Genomic DNA, 20,543 nt, shown 5'->3' with positions numbered 1-20,543 from the left:
GGAGCAACACCGAGTGACTGCCTAGCAATAGGGAAAGCTCACAAGGCAGCGTGCATGTAAGCAGCCTCTGGAAGCGCAAGTGCTCATATGCACCTCCTCAGCTCCGAGGACCATGTTTCAAAATAGCCGTGTGTGTGTATGTGACGTGAGTCGCCCTTATTCTCAGTTATTCACAAGAGTGTCGCAGCTTTTCCACCCTTGACTCTTCTCCATACCTACCTCCTCTAAGGAACAGGGATGTACCAGTTGCTGGAAGGTATGTGTGTTTCCAGAAAGGCCATCAACTACAGCATGCGCGGAAAAAAGGGGCTGGGTTGGTTTTGGTGGAGTTTGGTCTTTCTGGGTTTTTTTCCCCTGCTGTGATTAAGAAAAGCTCTTGCTCAACAAGAAGGCATTTGTTAAGAGGCATGCCTGTCCTTCATTAGTGGATAAAAACAGTTCATAGCTCCTTCAGGGCTGATAATAATAAGACTTTTGGACACATAAGATAAAGAAAAGCTGACCTCTGAGAAAACTAAGAAGTAGGTTGAAAACTGGAATACATTTCTGGAGCCAGTTACTAGGAAGAAACCAGGAGTTTCACCTCAGGAGCAGGGAACTGGAACGCTAGCTATGGACAGGGATTCAGTGGCTGGGCTATTTTTGGCTTGTGAACATTCTAATGGCTGTTTATTTTTAAGGTCATTCTCTGTTTGCATAGCATGTACACCCTTCTGGTGGGTGGGAGGCGTTATAAAAACAGTCACTGCTGCGCAGAATTATGAACTAAGCTTGGAGAGGGATGGGAAAAACAGAACTCTGTGTACTTACTGCTTTAAAACCCAAGAACATCTGCTTAGGTCATAAGGTTTGTTGACCCACTCCAAGCTGTGCCCCCACCGGAAAAATACAGTTTCAACGAATACGAACTGCTGCAGGGGATTGCAAAAGGCTTGGGAAAACTCCATTAGATGATAACATGGTATAAATAGAAAGGAAGCATCAGATTTGGCAATTTTTTTTCACTCGCACTTACCTTCAAGCAGCAAATAGAAACCCAGAGCTTTCACCCCACAGCTGAGGAGCGAGAACTCATGCTGGCCGGCCAGGCCTGAATCCCAGCTCTTGTTTAAGACTCCTGTTAAATAACAACATGCTTTATTGTCGTATTTTCCTGGCTTCTTCCTGTTGGCCATATCTTTATTCACACACAGTCAAGTGATACAAATTCATTGTAGCAGTGGCAGTTTACAAAAGACAGTAAGAATGGTTATTTTGAACCGAAATTTAAAAAAACCCCTAAGTCTGGCCATCTGGCAGGCAATGCACTGTTAGGAACTGGTCGTGGTAAGGAAATGGTTTATAACATTGGCAGTGTACTCCCAGACATGTTCCTTTTCCAGAGCATAAAATACACAATATAAAAATATACTAAAAGTAATAACGGAGTTTGTAGAAATGTCTGCTGCAAAACAACTGCTGTTGTCTGATTTTCAATATATTTACTCCCACGCTATATTATGATAGAATACTTGAATAAACATGGTTTATTTCTAATTTAATTTGAACTTTAAAGTTGATCTCAAGTTAACTGTAAAGTCTTGGGCTCCAATCCTGGAAGTATATAACGGACCTTAACTTTGGACTCGTGAGACTGATAGACATGAGGTGAGCCCACATGTGAGCATTCAACACCTTGGGCTCCTGCTCGGGAGGGAGGTGGAAGCTGAAGTGCTGTACTTCATAGCGTCTTAATTTGGGGCATTTTCCTGGATTTTTCAAGACTTTTAACAAGTCTTCCCTGGGCTATCCTTTTACCTGATAGGCTTGAATTCATCAAGTTGCTGGTAATCTAGTGGAACTACCTGTTTTTGAGACCTGGGGCTCTGCAGCTAGTTGAGTCAACTGTGGTAAGTCCCTCCCTCCCTATCTCACTGTGTAATTTTACCTGTCCCTTTCCCCTCCCCTTCCTCCCTCCTGGCCCGATACCGCCAAAATGGCCTCCTTCCACCTGAGACAGCTGGATGCTCCAGCGCTTTGCTAAGGCTGCTCACACCGAGCCTCGTACGAGCTCCCTGCAATCGGAGCACCGTTTCCTTAGTGTTTCCAAAGTTGAGAGACCCAGGTGTAGAAATGGAAGCCTGTGCCGACCTTACCATGCAGGGATGCGCGGCTATCCCCTCAGGCTGGCACGCTTGCAATGAGAATCTGTGATGTAGGTGCAATGCTCATGGAAAACAGCATCCGAGTGCCCCTCGCCATGACAGAGGAACACACCGCTAGCAGGCAAGCGTGTTTACCTCCAGGATTTCTTGCTCCTTTTTCTCCCAAGAGCCGATCTCAAAGCATTTAAGAAAAGAAGTCAGTATCGCTGTGTTTTTGCAGACGGGAAGACTAAGGCACCAAAGGGTGAGCTTGTTTGGCCAAGGCTGACCCGCAGGTCCCTGCCCAGTCCGTGCTCCTCACTGAGCTGTTGCTCTCTGTGCTCGTGTTGTGTGAGACACGTCCTCAGGGAGGTAACCCCTTCTCTGCTCCCCAGGCAGAAACCACACACAGGGGCCAAGATCCACCTTCCTAGGCACGGCCTCCAGAGAAAACATCAAGAAGGACATGCATTGGAGGCCAGATGTTGGCTTCCCAATGTCTAAATGCCGCTGACTCCCAAGGAGGTCAGCTATGGAAAGATGACCAGGATACTTCTGAGGTATAAAACTCTGTGTCTGCTGGCCACTGGTCAGCTTTGTCGTCGTCAGACTTGTCACTGTCATCGCCGCTGGAGGGTTCGTAGCCCGGGATGGCAGAGCGGATGGGCTCTGGCTGCCCACAATCTGCCTCCGCCTCCTTCTTCTTTTCTGCCAGCAGCTGCCTGTAGCACAGGTTGCAGACCCTCAGGGGCTTGGGGGACAGCCGGGGCATCAGGAACCTCTGCCTGGAGCAGTCTGCGCAGACGACAAAGCCGCACTTGCGGCAGTGGTGCCTTCGGGTGAGCGTGGAGAACTTGGTCTGTGTGCAGCGCATGCAGATGTCTGTCGCCTTGTCTGGGATCCAGGGTGCCGCGTGCTCCGTGGAGGGCTGCCGGCCCGTCTTCGTCAGCAGGTGCCTGATGCACTCTTCCAGATGGCTGATCCACTCCTTCCTCTCCGTGAGGGAGGCTGCGGAAACCACAAAGGACTTCTTGGAGGTTTTAATCATCCAGCGGTTCTTCATCTGCAAGGTGTCTGGCAGCGTCTCCAAAGTGACATCTTCAAGGGGAATGATGTGCTGGGAATTGTACTTCCTTTTGTTGATGACTATGCTGCCGTAGACGAGGATGTCGTTGAAAAGGAAGAATATGCGAGGCTTTGGTTTCTTGCGGCATTCTTTGGTTAAAATCCCTTCTCCCAGAAGGACCCTTCCCGGCACAGCCAAGGGCTGTCCGGAAGCCCCAAAGCAGTTTTCCACAGCAGCAATGCGCTGGCTGTTGATCTCAGTGTTTGCAAGATGGTCCACCATCTCCAGCTGGCTCTGAAGAGAGGAAAATAAAAAGGGAAACGGTGAAGCTGCAAACATCTGCACCGGGATAAGGCTGAGTAGTGAATGTATGCACAGGTGAGATGCTCCTAATGCAACCTGAGGTTATGACTAATCTCCTTACCACTCCTCACTTTAGTTTGTTACCGTTTTAAATTAAATTTTCAAACTTTCTGACCTCACTTTGCAACAGCCCGGTCTGTACTGGGATAGTTCAGTTTGCAGCAATGGAAGCCCCTGAAGGCAGAGCCAGCTCTTCCATTACAGCTATGCTTTTTACCTGTATAACTGCGAGCTCATAGTAAAGGAAGCCGGTTGGTCTGAACCTGCTCTTATGTGGGTATAAGTAGTTGCTGAGGAGTTACCATACTGTGACAGCTGAAGGGTACCAGGACCCCCTCTTTCTGTCCCTCTCAGTGCTGGCAGCAGGGTGTGCAGCTGCAGCAGGGAGCTAACTAATGCTGGGCTGGATGCTGGCTCAGGGAGGAGATCCATGGTCCTGGAAGCAACCCTCCCGTTTCTGACTGCACACCTGCTTTTTTGAGAATTAGTTACAGACACACGCACCCCACAATGCCATTTTGGGCCAGAGCTGAGGCAGGAACAAAACAGAGTGTGGTATTGCCTGTTCCCGCTGGTCCTCCCTGCGTGACAAAAATGGGGGGGGGGGGGGGGAGTAAAAGAAAAAAGCACCCACTCTGTGAATAAACCCACACAAGCCAAGCCCTTCCTCCATTACCCCAGCTACACCGGGGCTGCAGGTGCTTCCAGTTACAAGACACATCATTCTGAAAATACTCTGATCTCTTTTGAAGGGGAAGTGGAAGGCAGCACGCTCATCCCTCCCCACACCTCCGTACCCTCCTTCTCACACAAGCTGGGGTTTCAATAGTCTGTTGGGGTTTTTTCTAATAGAAAAACCTAGATAAGGATAACTCTGAAGCGAAAGCAAGTGTTTTGCTATTGGTAGTTTGCAGTAAGGAAAGCGCTCCGTGCTGCACGTTCAATTTTTCGTTGCACCTAGCCCCTCCTGCACTGAAGGGTGCTGCCTGAGGCCGGCTGGCCACGGGAACGTGAGTCATTTCCTCCTCCAGCGAGGTAGCTCAGCCATCACGAGGCCACTCCAAGATCACAGGGATGTGTGTCGCCAGGGTTGCTGCTAACAGTTCATCAAATCACTAATGCAGAACCGCTCTCCACCATATTCCCTGTCCTCCTCGTCCAGAGTCCCTGTAGCCACACAGGCTGGAGGGGAAAGGGAAGAGGAGGAGGACAACGTGCCTGGTCCTCTGTGTTTGGAACAATGATAATTTATATTCCTCCCTTGCCTTTCACCCCAAATCACCCCATCGGTACGCTAGAAGGGAAACCACAGAGCCGCTGCTCAAGGCTGCTGCATGCTGTTTATGTCTCGCCTGAGCCATTTGACAAAAACTGGGCAATTCCTCTGAGCCCCCAGAATTTTCTACTCTAGAGCAGGCTGGGGTGTCCTGCGCAAAGCTAAGATGCTGGTTTAGCCCCAGGAGATCTGAGTGAAGCGACCTACCCTGCAGAAATAGCTTTCACCAAGAAGTGTCGTGTGGCCAGCGCTCCTGAAGAGCTGGCTTCTGTGACGGTAACTATGGGGATTTCTTGCTCGCCACGAAGACAGTGCCTTCAGCAGCTAGGGCCTTGCCTGAGCCTGCGAGAAAGCCAGCATGGCATCCACCAGCCCTGTCTGCTCCACGGCAAGAGTCACCTCCCAAGAGTTGTTGGCATCATCTCAATACCAAGGTGGTAGGGTGAACACAAGCTGACAAGGTACCACAAGAGGACAAACCCAGGGTCTCTCTCAAATTAGAGGGAGGATCCCAAGACCTCCAGCTTCCTTCTGGAAGAATGTGCATCTTGAGGGCCTTGAAGCACCAGAATGGATTTGATGGAGTCGGACAGTGTTAAGCATAACCACTCATGTGTGTGTTCTCCAGCACGGAGGGCAATTTACAATTAACTGCAATGCTCCGACCGGGGGCCGTGCTGCAGTCAGACGGGGGGAATCAGGGACCGGTCGCCACCAGCAGCGTCTGAAGTAATGCCCCAACCAACCTGCCGTTTTAGTACGGACATGCAGAAGTTGTGCAAAGGGATTTATTACTTGCCGTCAGGAGAGGAGAAAGGCTTGAGTCCCCTCCTTGATCTGTCAGCCCGAGTGGACCTGTGCATGGGAGGGAGCTGCGCTGCTGCAGGACACACATTCAAATCTATTCTGAATTACAACAACGCAGCATGTGTTTTTTTTCTCTCCCTCTTAAATACACAAATTAGGCAGAAGAACAAACAGTCAGGGCAAACTATGGTCCACAACTGAACACCAAACTCCCTGACTGTGGATACCCGCCATCTCACCTATCCTGGAATGTGATCTCTCAGGGTTTCCTACAAACAAATCTTTGGATGAGGAGCTTTTGAGTGAGCAAGCAGGATAAGCACACAAAATAATAAAGGAAAAAGAAAAACTGAAACTACAGTTTGGGAAGTTTGGTGTGAAAAGGCTGTGAATGCAACAAAATACTGTCAAGAATTTTTGGCACCAGCACCACCAAATGGGATAAACCAAAGCAGTTAATCCTGCTCCCACCAGTGTCGCTTCCTCATGTTTCTGGGTTATGGAGCCCCAGCTCTTAGCCTGCTTCTTTTATTTTAAGTATTTTAGAAGCATGGTCCAACCTCTCAAGCAAGTATGGTACTTGACGTGAGTCTATTTCTAGGGATCTCCGTGTACCGGATCCCAGTGGAAACGAGTATTTTGTCAGATATAAAGACCGTGCCTGCAAAGAGCCAGGAAGCATAAGTTCATTTTCAAAGAGGAATGCAAGCCCTACTGCCACGAAAGCTTTAGCTGTTGTATTGATTTAGGTCCCTGCATAGGCCAGAAAGCTCTTGGACTTGCTGCATGGAGCAAAGGGAGAAGGGGCTGGACAGGGGATGGACACAATCCTGCAACGTGAAAGAAATGAAAGTGAGCTCTCATTACACATCACACATCCACCTGCAGGGTATGTCCTTATTCCTCCACCCTCTGGTTTGTTACCTAGTTAAAATGCCATGAGTTAACCAAGGAAAAGCTAACTCTGTTCTGGAAAAATCTTCCTTGCTAAGACTAAAAGTGTCAGCTGCTGCTGTAGCCCAGGGTATTTCCCAAAGGAGTTTTCCTGGGGAAGCAAAAGCAGTGTTTTTCTTCCATCTCTCTCCCCTCAGGCATGAATGACTGGAGAACAGCACATACACATACTAAGCAGTAAAAAAATAGGAGGGGCGGGATTCACATCGCCTACCTTTAGACTTGGACAACTAACTCTATCCCTCTGTTCACTCCCTTTTCAATTAAGGGGGAGAAACAGCCATCTGCAGAGGGTGACTCGTCTCATCCCACCACATGCGAAATCAATCCTGCCCTGAGCTCTAGATAGCGCTCAGCTTGAGTAACCGCATGCAAACCGACTTCATGTTAATATTGTGACTCATTGCAAATAATACTCAGTTTGGCTTTGGAATGGAAGTACTATATGAATTGGGTAAATAAAGAGAGCTGCTGAGTGTTATTATGGTCTCTTTTAGTGGGAGCCTCTCCCTTTGGAACAGCAGCGATGAGATAGAATAGAATTTATATCCTCATTTTTATATTTGATTAATTTTGGCAAGTATTTTTTTTCCTGTTTGTTCAAATTTGCTCTGTCAGGTCAGCAGGGTCACGGTGCTTATTATCAAGTGATATGTATGCATGTGCACCACAAGCTTACAGAGTTGAAATGAAGGGGGAAGATGCACTTTACTGGTGTGATACTTTTCACAGGAGTTTTTGGCATGGCGAAGTTTGGGATTGTTCTGGTCAAGATCTGTTTGTTCTGCATGTGATCAAATATTATGCAGTGAATATATAACTCAGTGAATACAACTGATATTCAAAAGAAAAATAAACCTATTTTTTTCTGCACTCAGCTCCAGAAGTATGCGAGCCACATCTTTTAACAATGAGAGCTTGTTCACTTGTGATTATAAACAGCCATGTTGACGCATGCCAGGCAGAGCATTTCAACTAAAGCTCCTGGGTCAGTGAGTCTGGGGTATGTTATTCAAGTCTGTATGTATCTATGCCTTAGGCGTAGCAATATAGTGAGCTGTTCTACCTGAATCTTCTTGCTGTCAAATGGAACTGACGGTCTTAGTATCCATTGCATACCTCATGCATACCACATACACGGTCCATGGATACGCCACAAGTGGGGGGCATACCCACGAGTGGGACAGTCCACGAGTATCGGCATGCTGAGAGCAGATATGGCTGCTGGGATCTGCTTGCAGAAAATGCCCTGAGCCTCAACTCTCTGCAGCGCTCTTTTACTCCCTCTTTCTGCTTTGCTCTGCTGAGAAGTCTCTCCCGGAGTTAGGGCTAGCTCTTCCTCAACGAGCTCAGTAAGCAGGATGCAGCCACCTTTTATCCAGAGCAGGCAACTGGAGCAAGAAAAACATAGTTCCTCTCCTTTTCCTGCCCAAGGGGATTTCAGCTTGCCTCTCCCTCCTTCCCAGCATGCTGTAACTACGGGGCAAGGGGGGCAGGCTCTGGCAACCCCCCTCCAGCTCTGCTCATGAGCAACCTGATTCAGTACGTGTATGTTTTGGGAATGACTATCACATTAGGCCTTTGATTGAGAAATGCCACCAGTCCCTGTGGGATATGGACTAGCTGAGTTACTGAGCTGCTTGCTGCTGTTGCTTGGCACGCCCAGGACTGTTACAGAATCACTAAGGTTGGAAAAGACCTGTAAGATCATCAAGTCCAACCATCAACTAACACCACCATGTTGGCACGTAGGGCCAGAGCGAGGGGACAGCTGAGCAGGTGGCTTTTGAGGAGCTCAGACTGATGCTACCAAAATCATCACCTGGTAGCCCGGGCTCAGCTGTGGCTCTCGCATGTGCCACCCAGGCTCAGAGGCGTCCAAGCAGCTTTGTAAGGGAGCGAGGAAAACCTGGAACTCGGGGGAGAGCCTCACCCCCTCCCTCTCCCCTGCTCTCCCTCCATGCACGCATCCTCAGGCAGCGCAGCAAGGCGGTACCCCCCGTGCAGCTCCTGCTCCCCGCTCTGCCGCTCATCACCTGGGGAGCGGCCGTAAGGAAGAGACCTCCGTAAGGAACTCTCAGGTGCTGGAGCTGGAGGCGCCAGGACTGACCTAACACCCTTTGGTCAGGCCGCCCGTTACAGGCTCAGGCTGGACAAGCGCTCATGACAAACTACGTGCGCAGGCTTGCCGGCGAGGGTGGGTAATCGCCAAGGGAAGAGATGAATTCCCCATCTCTCCCCATGCCTGAAAGCCCACGTGCCTTTTAGAAGAGGTGGATGGCCAAAGGCGGGGGATTCCCCTTCAACTCCGCAACGGGATCGATTTCTGTGGTTTTGGTACACGGTCAAACTTGGTAACTCAAGAGCCCGTTCTAAAAGGAAGAAGTAAATCGTCGCTCTAACCGGCGCTCAGGCCGCGCTCAGGCCGCAGGGGACGCAGAGCGGCAGGCCGTGATGCGGCCCAGACCGGCTCCCCCGTGAGCGGGGCACCGCACACGCGTGACGGGAGGCCCGCGGGCGGGCGCAGGTCCAGGCGGGCAGGGCACCCCGCAGGGCCGAGCCCTCCCGGCGGCGAGCACGGCCGCCCCCACCCCTCTCTCCCACAGCGGGCGGAGCAGCGGACGGGGCGCAGCCGCCGGACATCTCCCCTCCCGCCGGCACCTCCCGCCGCACCGGCCCGGCGGCGGAGACCCTCGACTCTTCCAGAAGTCTCCCCCGCCGCACAAGCTGCCCGCCCGGCCGCCGCGCCCAGTCCCCCCCGCAACCCCGCTCGGCCCCGTACCTCCGCGGAAGGGCCTCGGCCGCCTCCAGCGAGCGCTCCCCGGCCGCCCCGCGCCAGGCGGCTCCGCTCCGCCGCCGGGCCGGGCTGCGCTCCCGCGGCCCCGCCCGCCCACGCGCCCGCCGGCCAATGGGCGCCGCTCGGGCTCAGCGCGCCGCGGGGGGCCGCGCCCCCTCGCTGGGCGGCGGCCAATGCCGGAGCGGAGCAGGCGGCGAGGGGCGGGGCGGGGCGCCGCCAGGGGGCGCCCGAGCACAGCCTCCCCGCTGCGGGGCGGGGCGGGCGGAAGGACAGGAGCGGGCGCGAGCTACCGCTGCTTCTCGCGCCGTTCCCCGCGGCCGCCTCGCGGCTGCCTGGCGGCCTTCAGCGCTTGTGAGCGGGCTGGCCCGGGCCGTGCGGCCCTTCAGGCGCCTTTGGGCCTCTCCTGCTGCCGCTGCTCAGCCGATACCCTGCCAGCGCAGGGGCTGGAGCCCCCCGGGGATGCTCCAGGGGCGTCTTCGGCCGTGGCTGTGCCTCCTCGGCGGCTGCGTGTGCCACTGAGCACCCCTCGCCTGTGCCACTGCCGAGGCTCACCCCCACCGCGGGTGAGCCCAGGCCGTGGGTGTCCCTCAGCACCCACTGCGGGCGCCCCAGGCCGGAGCCGCGGGCGAGCTGAGCTTTGGTCCTTGCCTGGGACTGTGAAGCAGCCCTGAGCTGCCCAGCCCTGCGCTGATCTATAATTCAGGTGCTTGCTCACTTTCTGTAATAGCTTTTCTATTTTTAATGGGAACTGATGGGCCTGTCAAGGTATTGGAAATGTTTTTTTTCTCCAGGTTTTCGTTTTCTTTGGTAATAATGTGGGCTGGGAAGCTCGTAGTGCTCTTTCATGCTGCCGTGCTTGGCCAGCCACAAGAGTTTCCACAAGACCTTATTTCTTCATGCTTCCCGTCAGATGAGCAGATGAACAAGGACATGGACCAAGTTAATTGCAGTACATGGCTCCCTGGCAGTGGATGAGGGAGGGTTATGGAGAGGGCCGTTGGGTCGTCAACAGAGTTGTGAAAACCTAGGAGAAGAGAGCTCACCACAGAGGCCAGGCTGCTGGACTGAGCCCTGATTTCAGGTTATTGCTAGGGCTTTAGCGTGGGCTCTTTTCTGTCCCTGTGGGAGGGCAGGGCTGAGTGGTCTGTCAGCGGAAGGAGGGGCAGAGCCTTTGCACACCAGTTCCTGCAACTGGGAGCTGTTTTGTGTTGAGCCCAGGCACCAGCTGTCTTTGTCCTGGCTGTCTGGCAAGCGGTCTTCTAGGTCTGGGGAGATCTGCCCACCTTAGACATTCATCCTCGACAAAATGCTTTTTTACATAAAACTAACTGTAAATATTCAAAGCGCTGAACTAAATATGTCAGAGTTTGTCTTAGCTGCCAGAATAATTCAGATCCAACCAGCCATAGATTATTACTCTTAAACTGTTTTTTTTCCCCTCTGTGCTAAAATTATTCTGAATTTGCTCTCGTGTTATCCTAATTGTAGTCTTTATCACTGAGATGTAGTACTTTGATTTATTTTTCTTATTGTTTCTAATACGCTCACCTGGGCGGTAATCATTACGTGTCAGCTATATGTAGCATTGGGTTAGCCATACAGCCTGGGATTTGAAGGTTGTTTCTACTTTCTCTCGCTTCAGTCCAAAGTAGAGGTGTGTTCAGGCAACTGCTGTGCGAGGAGAGGGAAGCCTCAAGGTACACCCTGGGCCATGCAGGCAGTGTTAACCAGTTGCACTTGAGAGCTGACTTTCTGTTGGTTGGTTGGCTGTTTTGGAATCTATTACATCCTTGTTTGAATGCTTTATTGAGATACAAACTTAGAGTTTAACTAGTCATCTTAAGAGCTATTTGATAGGCAGGCTGAGGAGCTCTTTTTTCCTGGCTGTAAAAGTGAAACATTTGTGGGACCACTTGAAAAAGCTCCAGCCCAAATTACTGGCTTTTAAAGTCTCTTTACCTTGCTCCAGTTGCATTATCTGATCTATTGCCTCTGGCGTTTTCTCCAAAACCACTTGTTTCTCAGTAGCAGAAATATCTTACCCAACTGGGATGCAATAATTTCAAAGCAAGTAAAGGAAACTGCAGCTGCTCAGCTGAGTCAGCCAAAGGTAAGCTCTGCAGGGGAGAAAATGGCTTTTTATTATCTTCTAGTGGCAAAATTACTACAACAGCCTGCAGGAAAAGATTAGATTATAATAGTAACAAAAGCATCTGTTAAATTCTGAGCTTAGTGTATGTTTAGTGCATGTTTAAAAAAACCCAGGCATTTGATAAAATTATTTTGAATAAAACTCAATACCGAGATTCAGTTTGGGATGTTAGGAACCCACTGCGATCATAGATAGACAGCGGTTTTAACTAGCCGACTACATGGGCTATTTCATCAGTGGACAAGACAGCTTTTAACTATGGAGATTTTATTGACTTGAGCTTAGAATACTTCTGTTACTTAATGAGTGAGTAAGTCGGCATGTGTTCATTATATGGGTTACTTCTAAGCATGAATAACCTCTGTCCTATGCTCTGTGAGTGTGGTGTGCATGTAGGAATGAATGTTTGTCTGATCTGGCTCGCGGTGGATTCAGCTGATCAGCCTATTTTAGAAGTGTAGGAATTGCCATGATTGATTTGTTTCTCTGAAGACCTACCAGCATCATCTGTGTGCTTTAGAAATGAGGTGCTTCCAAATCTGATGGTGCAGAAAGCAGAGCCCTGCTTGGCTCTGTCAGTACAGACTGAAACTTCAGAACATCAGTTTCCAAAATATCACTACTCCACATATGTTGAAAACGCTGCCAGACAAACCCGTTTCAGAGGGTCGTTGTGTCCTCGGGGCTTTTCTCAGCCCGCATGCAGGAAGTTACCCACTTCTTGAGTTGTTGCTAGGAGCCTGGCCACAAAATGATTGTCAGTGATGAAAGTATTCCTGAAAGCAACTTTGAGACCTGCTTGCTCCTCTGCCTTTCGCTCTCTACAATTACCTGAAAGGAGGTTGCAGAGAGGTAGGTGTTGGTCTCTTCTCCCAAGTGACTAGCGACAGGACAAGAGGAAATGGCCTCAAGTTGCGCCAGGGGAGGTTCAGGCTGGATATTAGGAAAAATTTCTTTACTGAGAGAGTGGTGAAACACTGGAATAAGCTGCCCAGGGAAGTGGTGGAGTCACCATCCCTGGAGGTGTTCGAGGAACATGTGGACGAGGCATTGTGGGACATGGTTTCATGGGCATGGTGGGGTTGGGTTGATGGTTGGACTTGATGATCTTACAGGTCTTTTCCAACCTTAGTGATGCTGTGATTCTGTAAGGAAGCCATACACAATCAGTGTGCTTTGTTTTTACAACGGCATTGCTGTGCTTTGCATGTGTGCAGCACTTTATTCTAAGGACCTTTAAGTGCAGCGTAATTTCTAATAACCGTGTGAGGGTTTGAACCCTCCTCACAGAAAGTAAAACTGAAACCCGGAGAGTTACGTTTGGTCATACACAGCTTGATCACTGAAATAGGAATAGTGGGTTACTTGCTACTTTTTTCAGCAGCAACAGCCTCTGGCTCAGAGTGAATCACTTGGCAGGCTGAGGAACAGCCCCCGGAGCTCTTGACTCATAGCTCCATGAGCCTCTCTGCGGGATCATGTCCCAGCTCAGATATCTTGGTGATCATTGCAAAAGCTGTTGTGTGCAAGGAGCACGAAACCACTCATGCTTGCAGATTCTAAAGTTGCAAGTTTGCATCGTAAGAGCCTTCATGTTTGCTGTGCATTGCCCTTCCCTGCTCAGACCTTCAGCCCTGTTCTCCTGCTCACGTGTGTGCAGTGCTGTGCATGGCCTTTAGGTAGAGGTGGAACTGAAGTCTTGAACAACCAATAATGACCAAGCAGGTAAACAGCAGAGACTAAATTTAAATACTGTGTATAAATACATAATAATTATTTCCTCTTGGTTGGGTTCTAGGAAAAAGAAAGAAGGGGTGTGGTCTCCTCAGTAAAAAAGGCACGTGTGGTCATCAGCGCTATGAGAAGGGTTTCAAACCCATGTTATCTTTAGGCTGTATGCTGGTGTTTGTGTTAAGCTGTGGCCGTGGTCTGTGCATCTCAGTGCTGTGAAGGCATAAGGTATTTTGCTTGTTCCTTCTTAATTTTCAGTGATAAATAGCAGGGGTGAAACATACAGTGGGAGAGAGGGATGCTAGGGGTTTCCCTGCTAAGTCAATTTGGGTTTTAATAGCTTGTTGTCTTCACAGTGCGCTGTGGCTGTAATCACAGAAGTGGTTAGAAGATCTGATCCAAAGCTTGGTAAGAGTTTTATTTTCTGGTTTGGATCAGCATGTAATATGTAGTTCCATTTATATTCCCCTTCTTAACTATAAAATACTCAGGGTATTTTGTCACTGAAATGTTCTTTATATGATGTCATCAGTGTGTACCATTCTGCATGTAGAGTATACTGTGAGCAGAAGACATGATAAAACTTGAAACTTAAAACCATGAGCAAACCAAATACACTGATTTACGCTCGTGGGGTCAAGCAGAGAGTGTGCAGGAGTGTGGTGGATGTCAGGAGGGCATGCTGGACCTCTGGCGCTGGGCGTGTGGTGAGTGGAAAGCTGCTGCCACCAGTACTGTGGATGCGCCTCGCCTTGCGGTGCAGAAACGCCCCCAAAGGCAGCCCTTTCCCTGCCTCCCTAGCTGAAAAGTGAGCAGGTCCAAGCAAGGAAGGACTTGCATTGTTTCAGTGGAAAAGGATTTTTTTATCCAGGTTACCTTGTCTCAGTTTTTTCAAGTTGTGTCACTACCCCATGCTTTCTTTCATCCTTAACAGCATGAGCTTCGTGTTCGTTTTCTGAGTGGATTCATCAAGTGAGTTGGTCACCGTGAGTCTCCATGTTGCACCCAAGAGCTGCCCAGTACGGGGACATACAACAGGGAAAGCTCAGAAGTAGTTTGTTCTCTTCAGAGGAGCAAGATGGGTGAGTATGCACTGACAAACAAGCACTAGGTTTGGCCTGCTGCCAGACCACTACTTCTGAGTAGTGTTCCCCAGTAATGGGAGCAGTTCTAATTGAAATATGAAAGGGGAAGGTGGGGTAAGAGAGTGTGAAATGCCAGAACTGTGAGAAGGTGCAGGTATTCAGTGCAGAGAGGGGTGTAATATTAGAGGAAAAACACGTGAAATTAATGTGGAAAAAGGAGATATGTTTAAAAAAGCTGCTGAAAGCATTTTGCAGCATGCTGTGAGAGAGTACTGCATCTTTTAGGCTCAGTCTTCCTTCCAGAGTAACATCATTCTGTGCATGTTCTTCAGATGAACTCTTTTCCTACTATTGCTAGTCTGTTTAAACAGTGATCTCATATTCAGAGTGTACTTTTATTGCGCAAGATAAATCATGGTGAACAATTAGGTATTTCAAACACTAAACTTGGGTAGATTAGGCATTTCAAATATTAAAGTGGGGAAAAAGCACAGGGAACAAGAGTGTGATAATCATCAGTTAATTTAAAAAGATGTAAATGGGTTCACCTATGATTGACTGATTAGTCGAAGACACATAAAAGAGTTTCATTCATAAACCTTACTTTGCCCATGGATATAGCTTCTATTTATGTGAAGAACATGCTTTGGTCTCTTTCCTTTGGAATTGCTGCCCAGGCTGAGTGTGTGTGTTGCTCAGAAAGGAAAAATCATCTCTTTGTAAGGGACCCATGCCTTGCCCCACATCAATGCCTTCTGTGCAGGAAGGCATCTGCTGCGATTGCCTGGGGAAGTTCTATGCGTCGAGTGCATATTGCAGAGAGTTCTGTGAAAGAGGAAGGAAAAAAAAAAGGAAATCCTTGTTTCCTTTTGTGTTTTTCAAATATAAGGGAGAACAGAAAGGCAATGTGGTTTTTTTCAAGGTGTTCTGCTGACATGCTGGAAACCAAGAGAGCAAACCTCAGCTTGGCTGGGATCCCCATCCATTGGTATGCTGGATCTTTAAATGGAGAGGTGCTGAGCTGAAGGAGGAACCATGGGGGTTTCTTACCAGGTGGAAGAGGTTTATTGGCTTTTAAAGAGTGTTTTGCTGCCTGGGCTATGCAGGGTATGAGATGTGACATAGGCTAGCGCGCAGAGGATGTATGAAGGATCACACCTCAATTTGTGAAGTGTAAAAATTGTTGTCTGCTTGAGAAACCAGAGGGGGTTTGTGTAATAGGAGGCATGTGGTAGGCTGTTGAGGGACATCTGAAGGAGGAGTGGAGGATTCTGCTCTGTACCTCAGCTCAAGCTGTGCAAAAATTGTCCACGTGCACATGGTACCGTCCTGCCTTTTTGGGAGTGGAAGGAACCTGCAAGAGTTAATGTTTTTCTGAGATTTCTCTCTTACTGGTATACTAAAATATGCAGGAAGCTTTGGTTTTTGTTTTCTGGGTTGGTTTTTTTTTTTCTTATTTTGTCTTTTCTGAGAATGAAATATTTCTTCTCTAACCTCAACCCTGAACAGCAGTTGGGGGGAGGCAGGGGAGAGCACCGCAGTTTGTCTCTGTACCATTTGAGCTGTTTGAATTCATTAGCTTGGGAGGCCCCACAAATGCCTCAGGCCGTGTACCTCCTCATGCACCCAACTTGGGAGGATCTGTTACTGCTACTGCATGCATTAGCCTTCATTAATACAATTAGCATAATAGTGATTAGGATTCATTATTCCCTACAAAAAGATAAAGCCAGTAATACGTATCTCAGAATCAATTCCTCAGCGCCTTGTCTTGGGATTGCTTTATATTGGAGTTGTTTGCTCTTTATATCCTTCCATCTCCTAGAAAAAAGAAAGCCACTTATTTGTAAAACTGTTTGGGTCAAAGAAATGCACTGAGATGATCTTTCACGCATGCTAAATAGGTGAATTGATCTATGGGACCCACACAGCTCAGACAGCCACTCAACAGTCGAAACTGCGAACTTCATCTTCTTCAAGCACAAAAGCTACTTAGTTTCCTCATGTTGAAGACTTTTTATAATAGCAATAAGACAACTCTAGAGAGAACCATCTAATATTAACTCCAGGGAGTAATCATCTAATCACAATCTGGGGGTGATTTGAAGCACTCATCTGGACCAAATGCCTCACAACACCCCAGGAGTGGTTTTATTGCGTGATAGCAGTACCCCATTGAGCCTTATTGCTTAATTAAAAACAAATTCCCAAGTAATTTTTTTGCCTTTCCATAAAAACACAGTAGTACATAGCATGTATAAAACATCCATTAAATGATGGTAGATGCAAATTTACATTGTGAGATACAATCCGTTTCTTTACCACTTGGGGTTGAAGTTAAATGTAAAACCATTTCCTATAATCTGTGCACTGCTGTGTTTAGAGAGGAATAAATATGGGAAAGAGAGGTTCATTGTAGGATGCCTTGTTTTTATTAAGTGATATGTTTGGTCTCCTTACAAAGGAGTTCAAATTCTCATCCATCTTGCAGACACAATAGTCAATCAACAGTGTGGCCTTTTCTGCTTCCTCCTGGAGATTTCCTCAGTTTGCCGTTGTTTCAGTACAGATCTTCAATAGGAATCCTGTATTTCTGTCTGGGATTTCCATTTCTCTCTGAGCAGAAAGAGCGTCAACAGTGCAGGTGACGTATTTGGGAATACATCTAGCATACTATGCAAGTGCTGCCCCTGTGTCCTTTTGTGGGTTTTGCAGTCTAATGTGGATTAAGCCTGGTAGATGCACAGTACAGCCACTTTTGGTGGTTTTGCTGCACAGCTGACCTCCACCTGTACTAGGTGCATGACTGAGATGTCTCCACCTCCTGCAGTTTGACAGGGGCCACTGCTACAGCTGTGGCTGCTCTGCAAGGGACCCAGATTGCAAATGGGAAAAGTATGAAAGTCCTTTTTGTTCATGTTGAGGGATTGCTCTGCCTCAGCATCTCAACCCACAGCTCTCTTACACCTTTATGGAGTGCTTTCATAGCCCCACAGTGATTCCCAAAGGCAGTGCTTCCCTGAGGATTTTGAGTATTGTTCGTATGTTACAGGCAAAGGAAGCAAATCCAAGTTTTTAAGCGATTGCCCACAAATCATACAGGGAGTGCTAGAGACACTGCTCAGAAATCGTGGCAACCAAAGCTGTAATTGGGCTTTTGGCCACAACACTGAAGTAAATGGGGGGGGAAAAGGGTTGATATGGCATTTTCTTCAGATTTGTTGCTCAGGGTGCCTTTAATTAATTGGTGGAGATAAGCTTGCAAGTACAATTTTCTTAAATAAAAGCTGAGAATTAGTAGTAACTGTTACTCTAATTGTTCCACGTGCCAAAGCCTTCTTGTGGTATATACAAGCTCTGGATGGAGGATGACACTTGTGTCAATCTCACCTGCTGTGGGCTCCACTCAGTGTTACACGCACCCTTCTGGTTTTCCCCATCAAACGGTGGTTCCCCAAGGACTGGTGGGAGCTGGAGCTGCACGTGACTACCTACTGCTGATAGTAGGTTGCAGCATTCAGGGTTATAGAGGCAATATGTTTTGTCCCATATTTAGATTTTGTAAAAGATAGATGATTTTTTGTTTGGTGAACCACTTTGCTAGAATGTTTTGCTGACTTCATTTTTAATGTCCCACTAGAGAAATGTTAAGTGTTGTAGTGGAGGTTTTGTTATAAAAAGGTTGTGGCGTTGTACTAAGGAAATGAATGAGAGTAAAACTAGTTTTCTGCTTCTGCTGCCTGAGATCAGTCTGAAAGAGTGACAAAAAGAATAATTAAGTCTGTGTATTTAAGACAGTTCTGTAGTAACTTGGGACATTGCCATGTCAGGAAAGGACATGAAAAGACCTGACAGTGTTCTTGAACAATAAACATTTTTACCTGAAAGACCTCTGCTGGCTTTATTAGGAATGCCATTATGTTGCTTTGATCTGACTCTGTAGGACTGGCTGCTCATACAGCTGGCACTGAGCAAGTAGCCAACAAAGGAAAGCCCTAATAGACTTTAATACCTTTAGTGAAGAGTTTCTCGTCCCTTCAGATGTATGTAATTTTACAAAGGCTCTTTTCATCTTAATGTATCATGGAGATGGCTGTATGCAGTAGGAAAAGCGGACACTGTTGGTTAAGGGGCAGGGTTTAGCAGACTCGCTGTCAGATTTGACCGGCCCTGTCCCACCGCTCAACGTGGAGCTGCTGGGGGGTCAGCAATGCTCCTTGCCTGCCCTGCCTGTGGAGCAGGTGCCACTGGCACTGCTACAGCCTGGATGCATCTGCAGGGCAGTAGATGGGAGCTGCCCAGAGCAGGGCCTGAGGGAGCAGCTATGGTACAGCATCTTCCACTGGTTTGTTTGTTTTGTTTTGTTTTTTTTTTTTTTTGGCAAGTAGGTTTTGAAGCAGAACAGGGGGTTTATTTGCCTTCAACAGAGTGAGAAAAATCAACCGTGCCCTACCTTGTGGTAACCAGTCATGATGGGCAGCAGGCATAGTGCTGGAGTGGGCAAAGGCATGCCTCATTCTCATCAAATGCATGGCTTACTCTGGGTAACTGCAGCAGTGCTCAAGGGTTTGCAGAGTACAAACCTAGCCTATTCTTTCATCTGAGCACATATTTTCAAGCTTTAGGACACAGAATAAACACGATATGATATCTACATTTATTTGGCCTTTAACAAGACGAGGAGTCAAGAGTCTTAAGTTGATGGTTCTGAGACAGGTATTACTTCCTTTAAGAGTCTATCCTTTCATGAAAGAAATTAAAAGTGTGAAATTTTAGCAGTTGGAAATGCCTGCCTTGGTTTGGTTCTGTTTCCTGATTTCATTTTGACACGGTAGGCAATTCAGAAAATATATTTGCAGTAAGGAAAATTCAGTTGTTATGGAAACATCAGAGAAAGGCAGCTGACATAGGGTAAGGCATGCACCAGATTAGCAGTACACACAGACGCAGTAAAAGGCAAGTTCATTTAAGGTAAGGGAACAGTTTCTAGGCACTGTCTGCTTCATGGGTGGTTTTTCTGTCAGAACAGGAAAAAAAAAAAATCGCTTTAAAACTGTGAGATTGTGGCTCCATCTTCTGGAACCGTAGCAAAATGTGTTGCTCTGGGCATAGAAGACGGTGAGATTTCTATAGCTTTTTTATGTTAGCTGCAACAAAAGCAACAACAAAACCAACAGCAACAATAATAATAAAATAAAATACCTGTGCCTCAGAGCCAAGCCACAAGTTATTAATGTAGTTTTCCTGAAGCTACAAACTATTCTGCTGCATGGGAAGAAAACTGTCTTTTGAAACATTCTTCTAAGTGTGTAGCCCCAAAAGTGGCTTGTCTTCCAAAGCACAGCACTGCTGTCCTACACAAAAACAATGTTTGATCAGATGTGGACTGTACCAGCGAAGCTTGATGCCTGTGTAGGTGCTAATTTTCTTTGTTTCCCCCTCCCCAACAATATCTTTGGCTAAGTAGCTAAAATTCATGATACATGTTCACAGAAACGCTAGCTGGGTAGAAGTAGGAATGAACGGTTCTTTGAGGTAGACTGCCAGAAGTCAAAAGAAAAAAAAGATGTTTTATCACTTCACCAAACAGAGAAAGTTGTTACAGTGCATATTGTGCATGCTTAATTGAGCTTGATTACTCAATCTGTTCACCTTAGTAAATAATTTTGTTTTAAACATAAGTAAGTCATTGTTCAGAACCAGAAGATGTTGTTATTCTCTGGGTAAGCTTTGGGTTTTCTAAGTAATCCTAAAGAATTGCCCCAACTTCGTTGCTTTTAAAAAAACCCAAGAACACAACAAATGAGAAACAAAGGTAATTATCTTGATGCAGTGCTGTCCTAAAGCTGTTGTTTGTAAGTCATTGCAAATAGGAGGTATGGCAGTGTAAATGCAAAATTAATAATATGGATCATGTGGTTTACTTATTTTACTTCTGTGTACATATGTAAGTATGTATCTTTTTTTCCCCTGGATATTGAGCCTAGGATATAAGGGACCCTATATTCTTTGTATGAAGCATTAATTTTTAGTCCAACCTACTGCATGGCAGAACTGTAAGAATGAAGGTGAGGGAACATGAAATTAAATGGCCCCACGCTTCTGCCCATACTCGTGCCACTCTTCCACTAACATGAGTGGTGAGTTATTTGCATGCCGCACTTATCCGTGGGGAGGGTTGTGTGGAGA

The 20,543-nt window shown here is 47.5% G+C and overlaps 1 protein-coding gene across 1 annotated transcript; it reads right to left on the bottom strand.

Moving 5' to 3' along the window:
• Positions 1-1,163: 1,163 nt before the first annotated feature.
• On the bottom strand, positions 1,164-9,398 carry PLEKHF1 (pleckstrin homology and FYVE domain containing 1). The gene is made up of 2 exons (XM_059824893.1): positions 9,372-9,398; positions 1,164-3,483 (listed from the first exon to the last, which is right to left on the bottom strand). The coding sequence occupies exon 2, from the start codon at positions 3,469-3,471 to the stop codon at positions 2,650-2,652; it is 822 nt and encodes a 273-aa protein (XP_059680876.1). The 5' UTR covers positions 3,472-3,483; positions 9,372-9,398; the 3' UTR covers positions 1,164-2,649.
• Positions 9,399-20,543: the final 11,145 nt, after the last annotated feature.

This window comes from Gavia stellata, chromosome 15, assembly GCF_030936135.1.
Source record: "Gavia stellata isolate bGavSte3 chromosome 15, bGavSte3.hap2, whole genome shotgun sequence".
Classification (NCBI taxonomy): Eukaryota; Metazoa; Chordata; class Aves; order Gaviiformes; family Gaviidae; genus Gavia; species Gavia stellata.
Note: the sequence above shows the minus strand (reverse complement) of the source record. Positions and strands in the feature narration are given on the sequence as shown.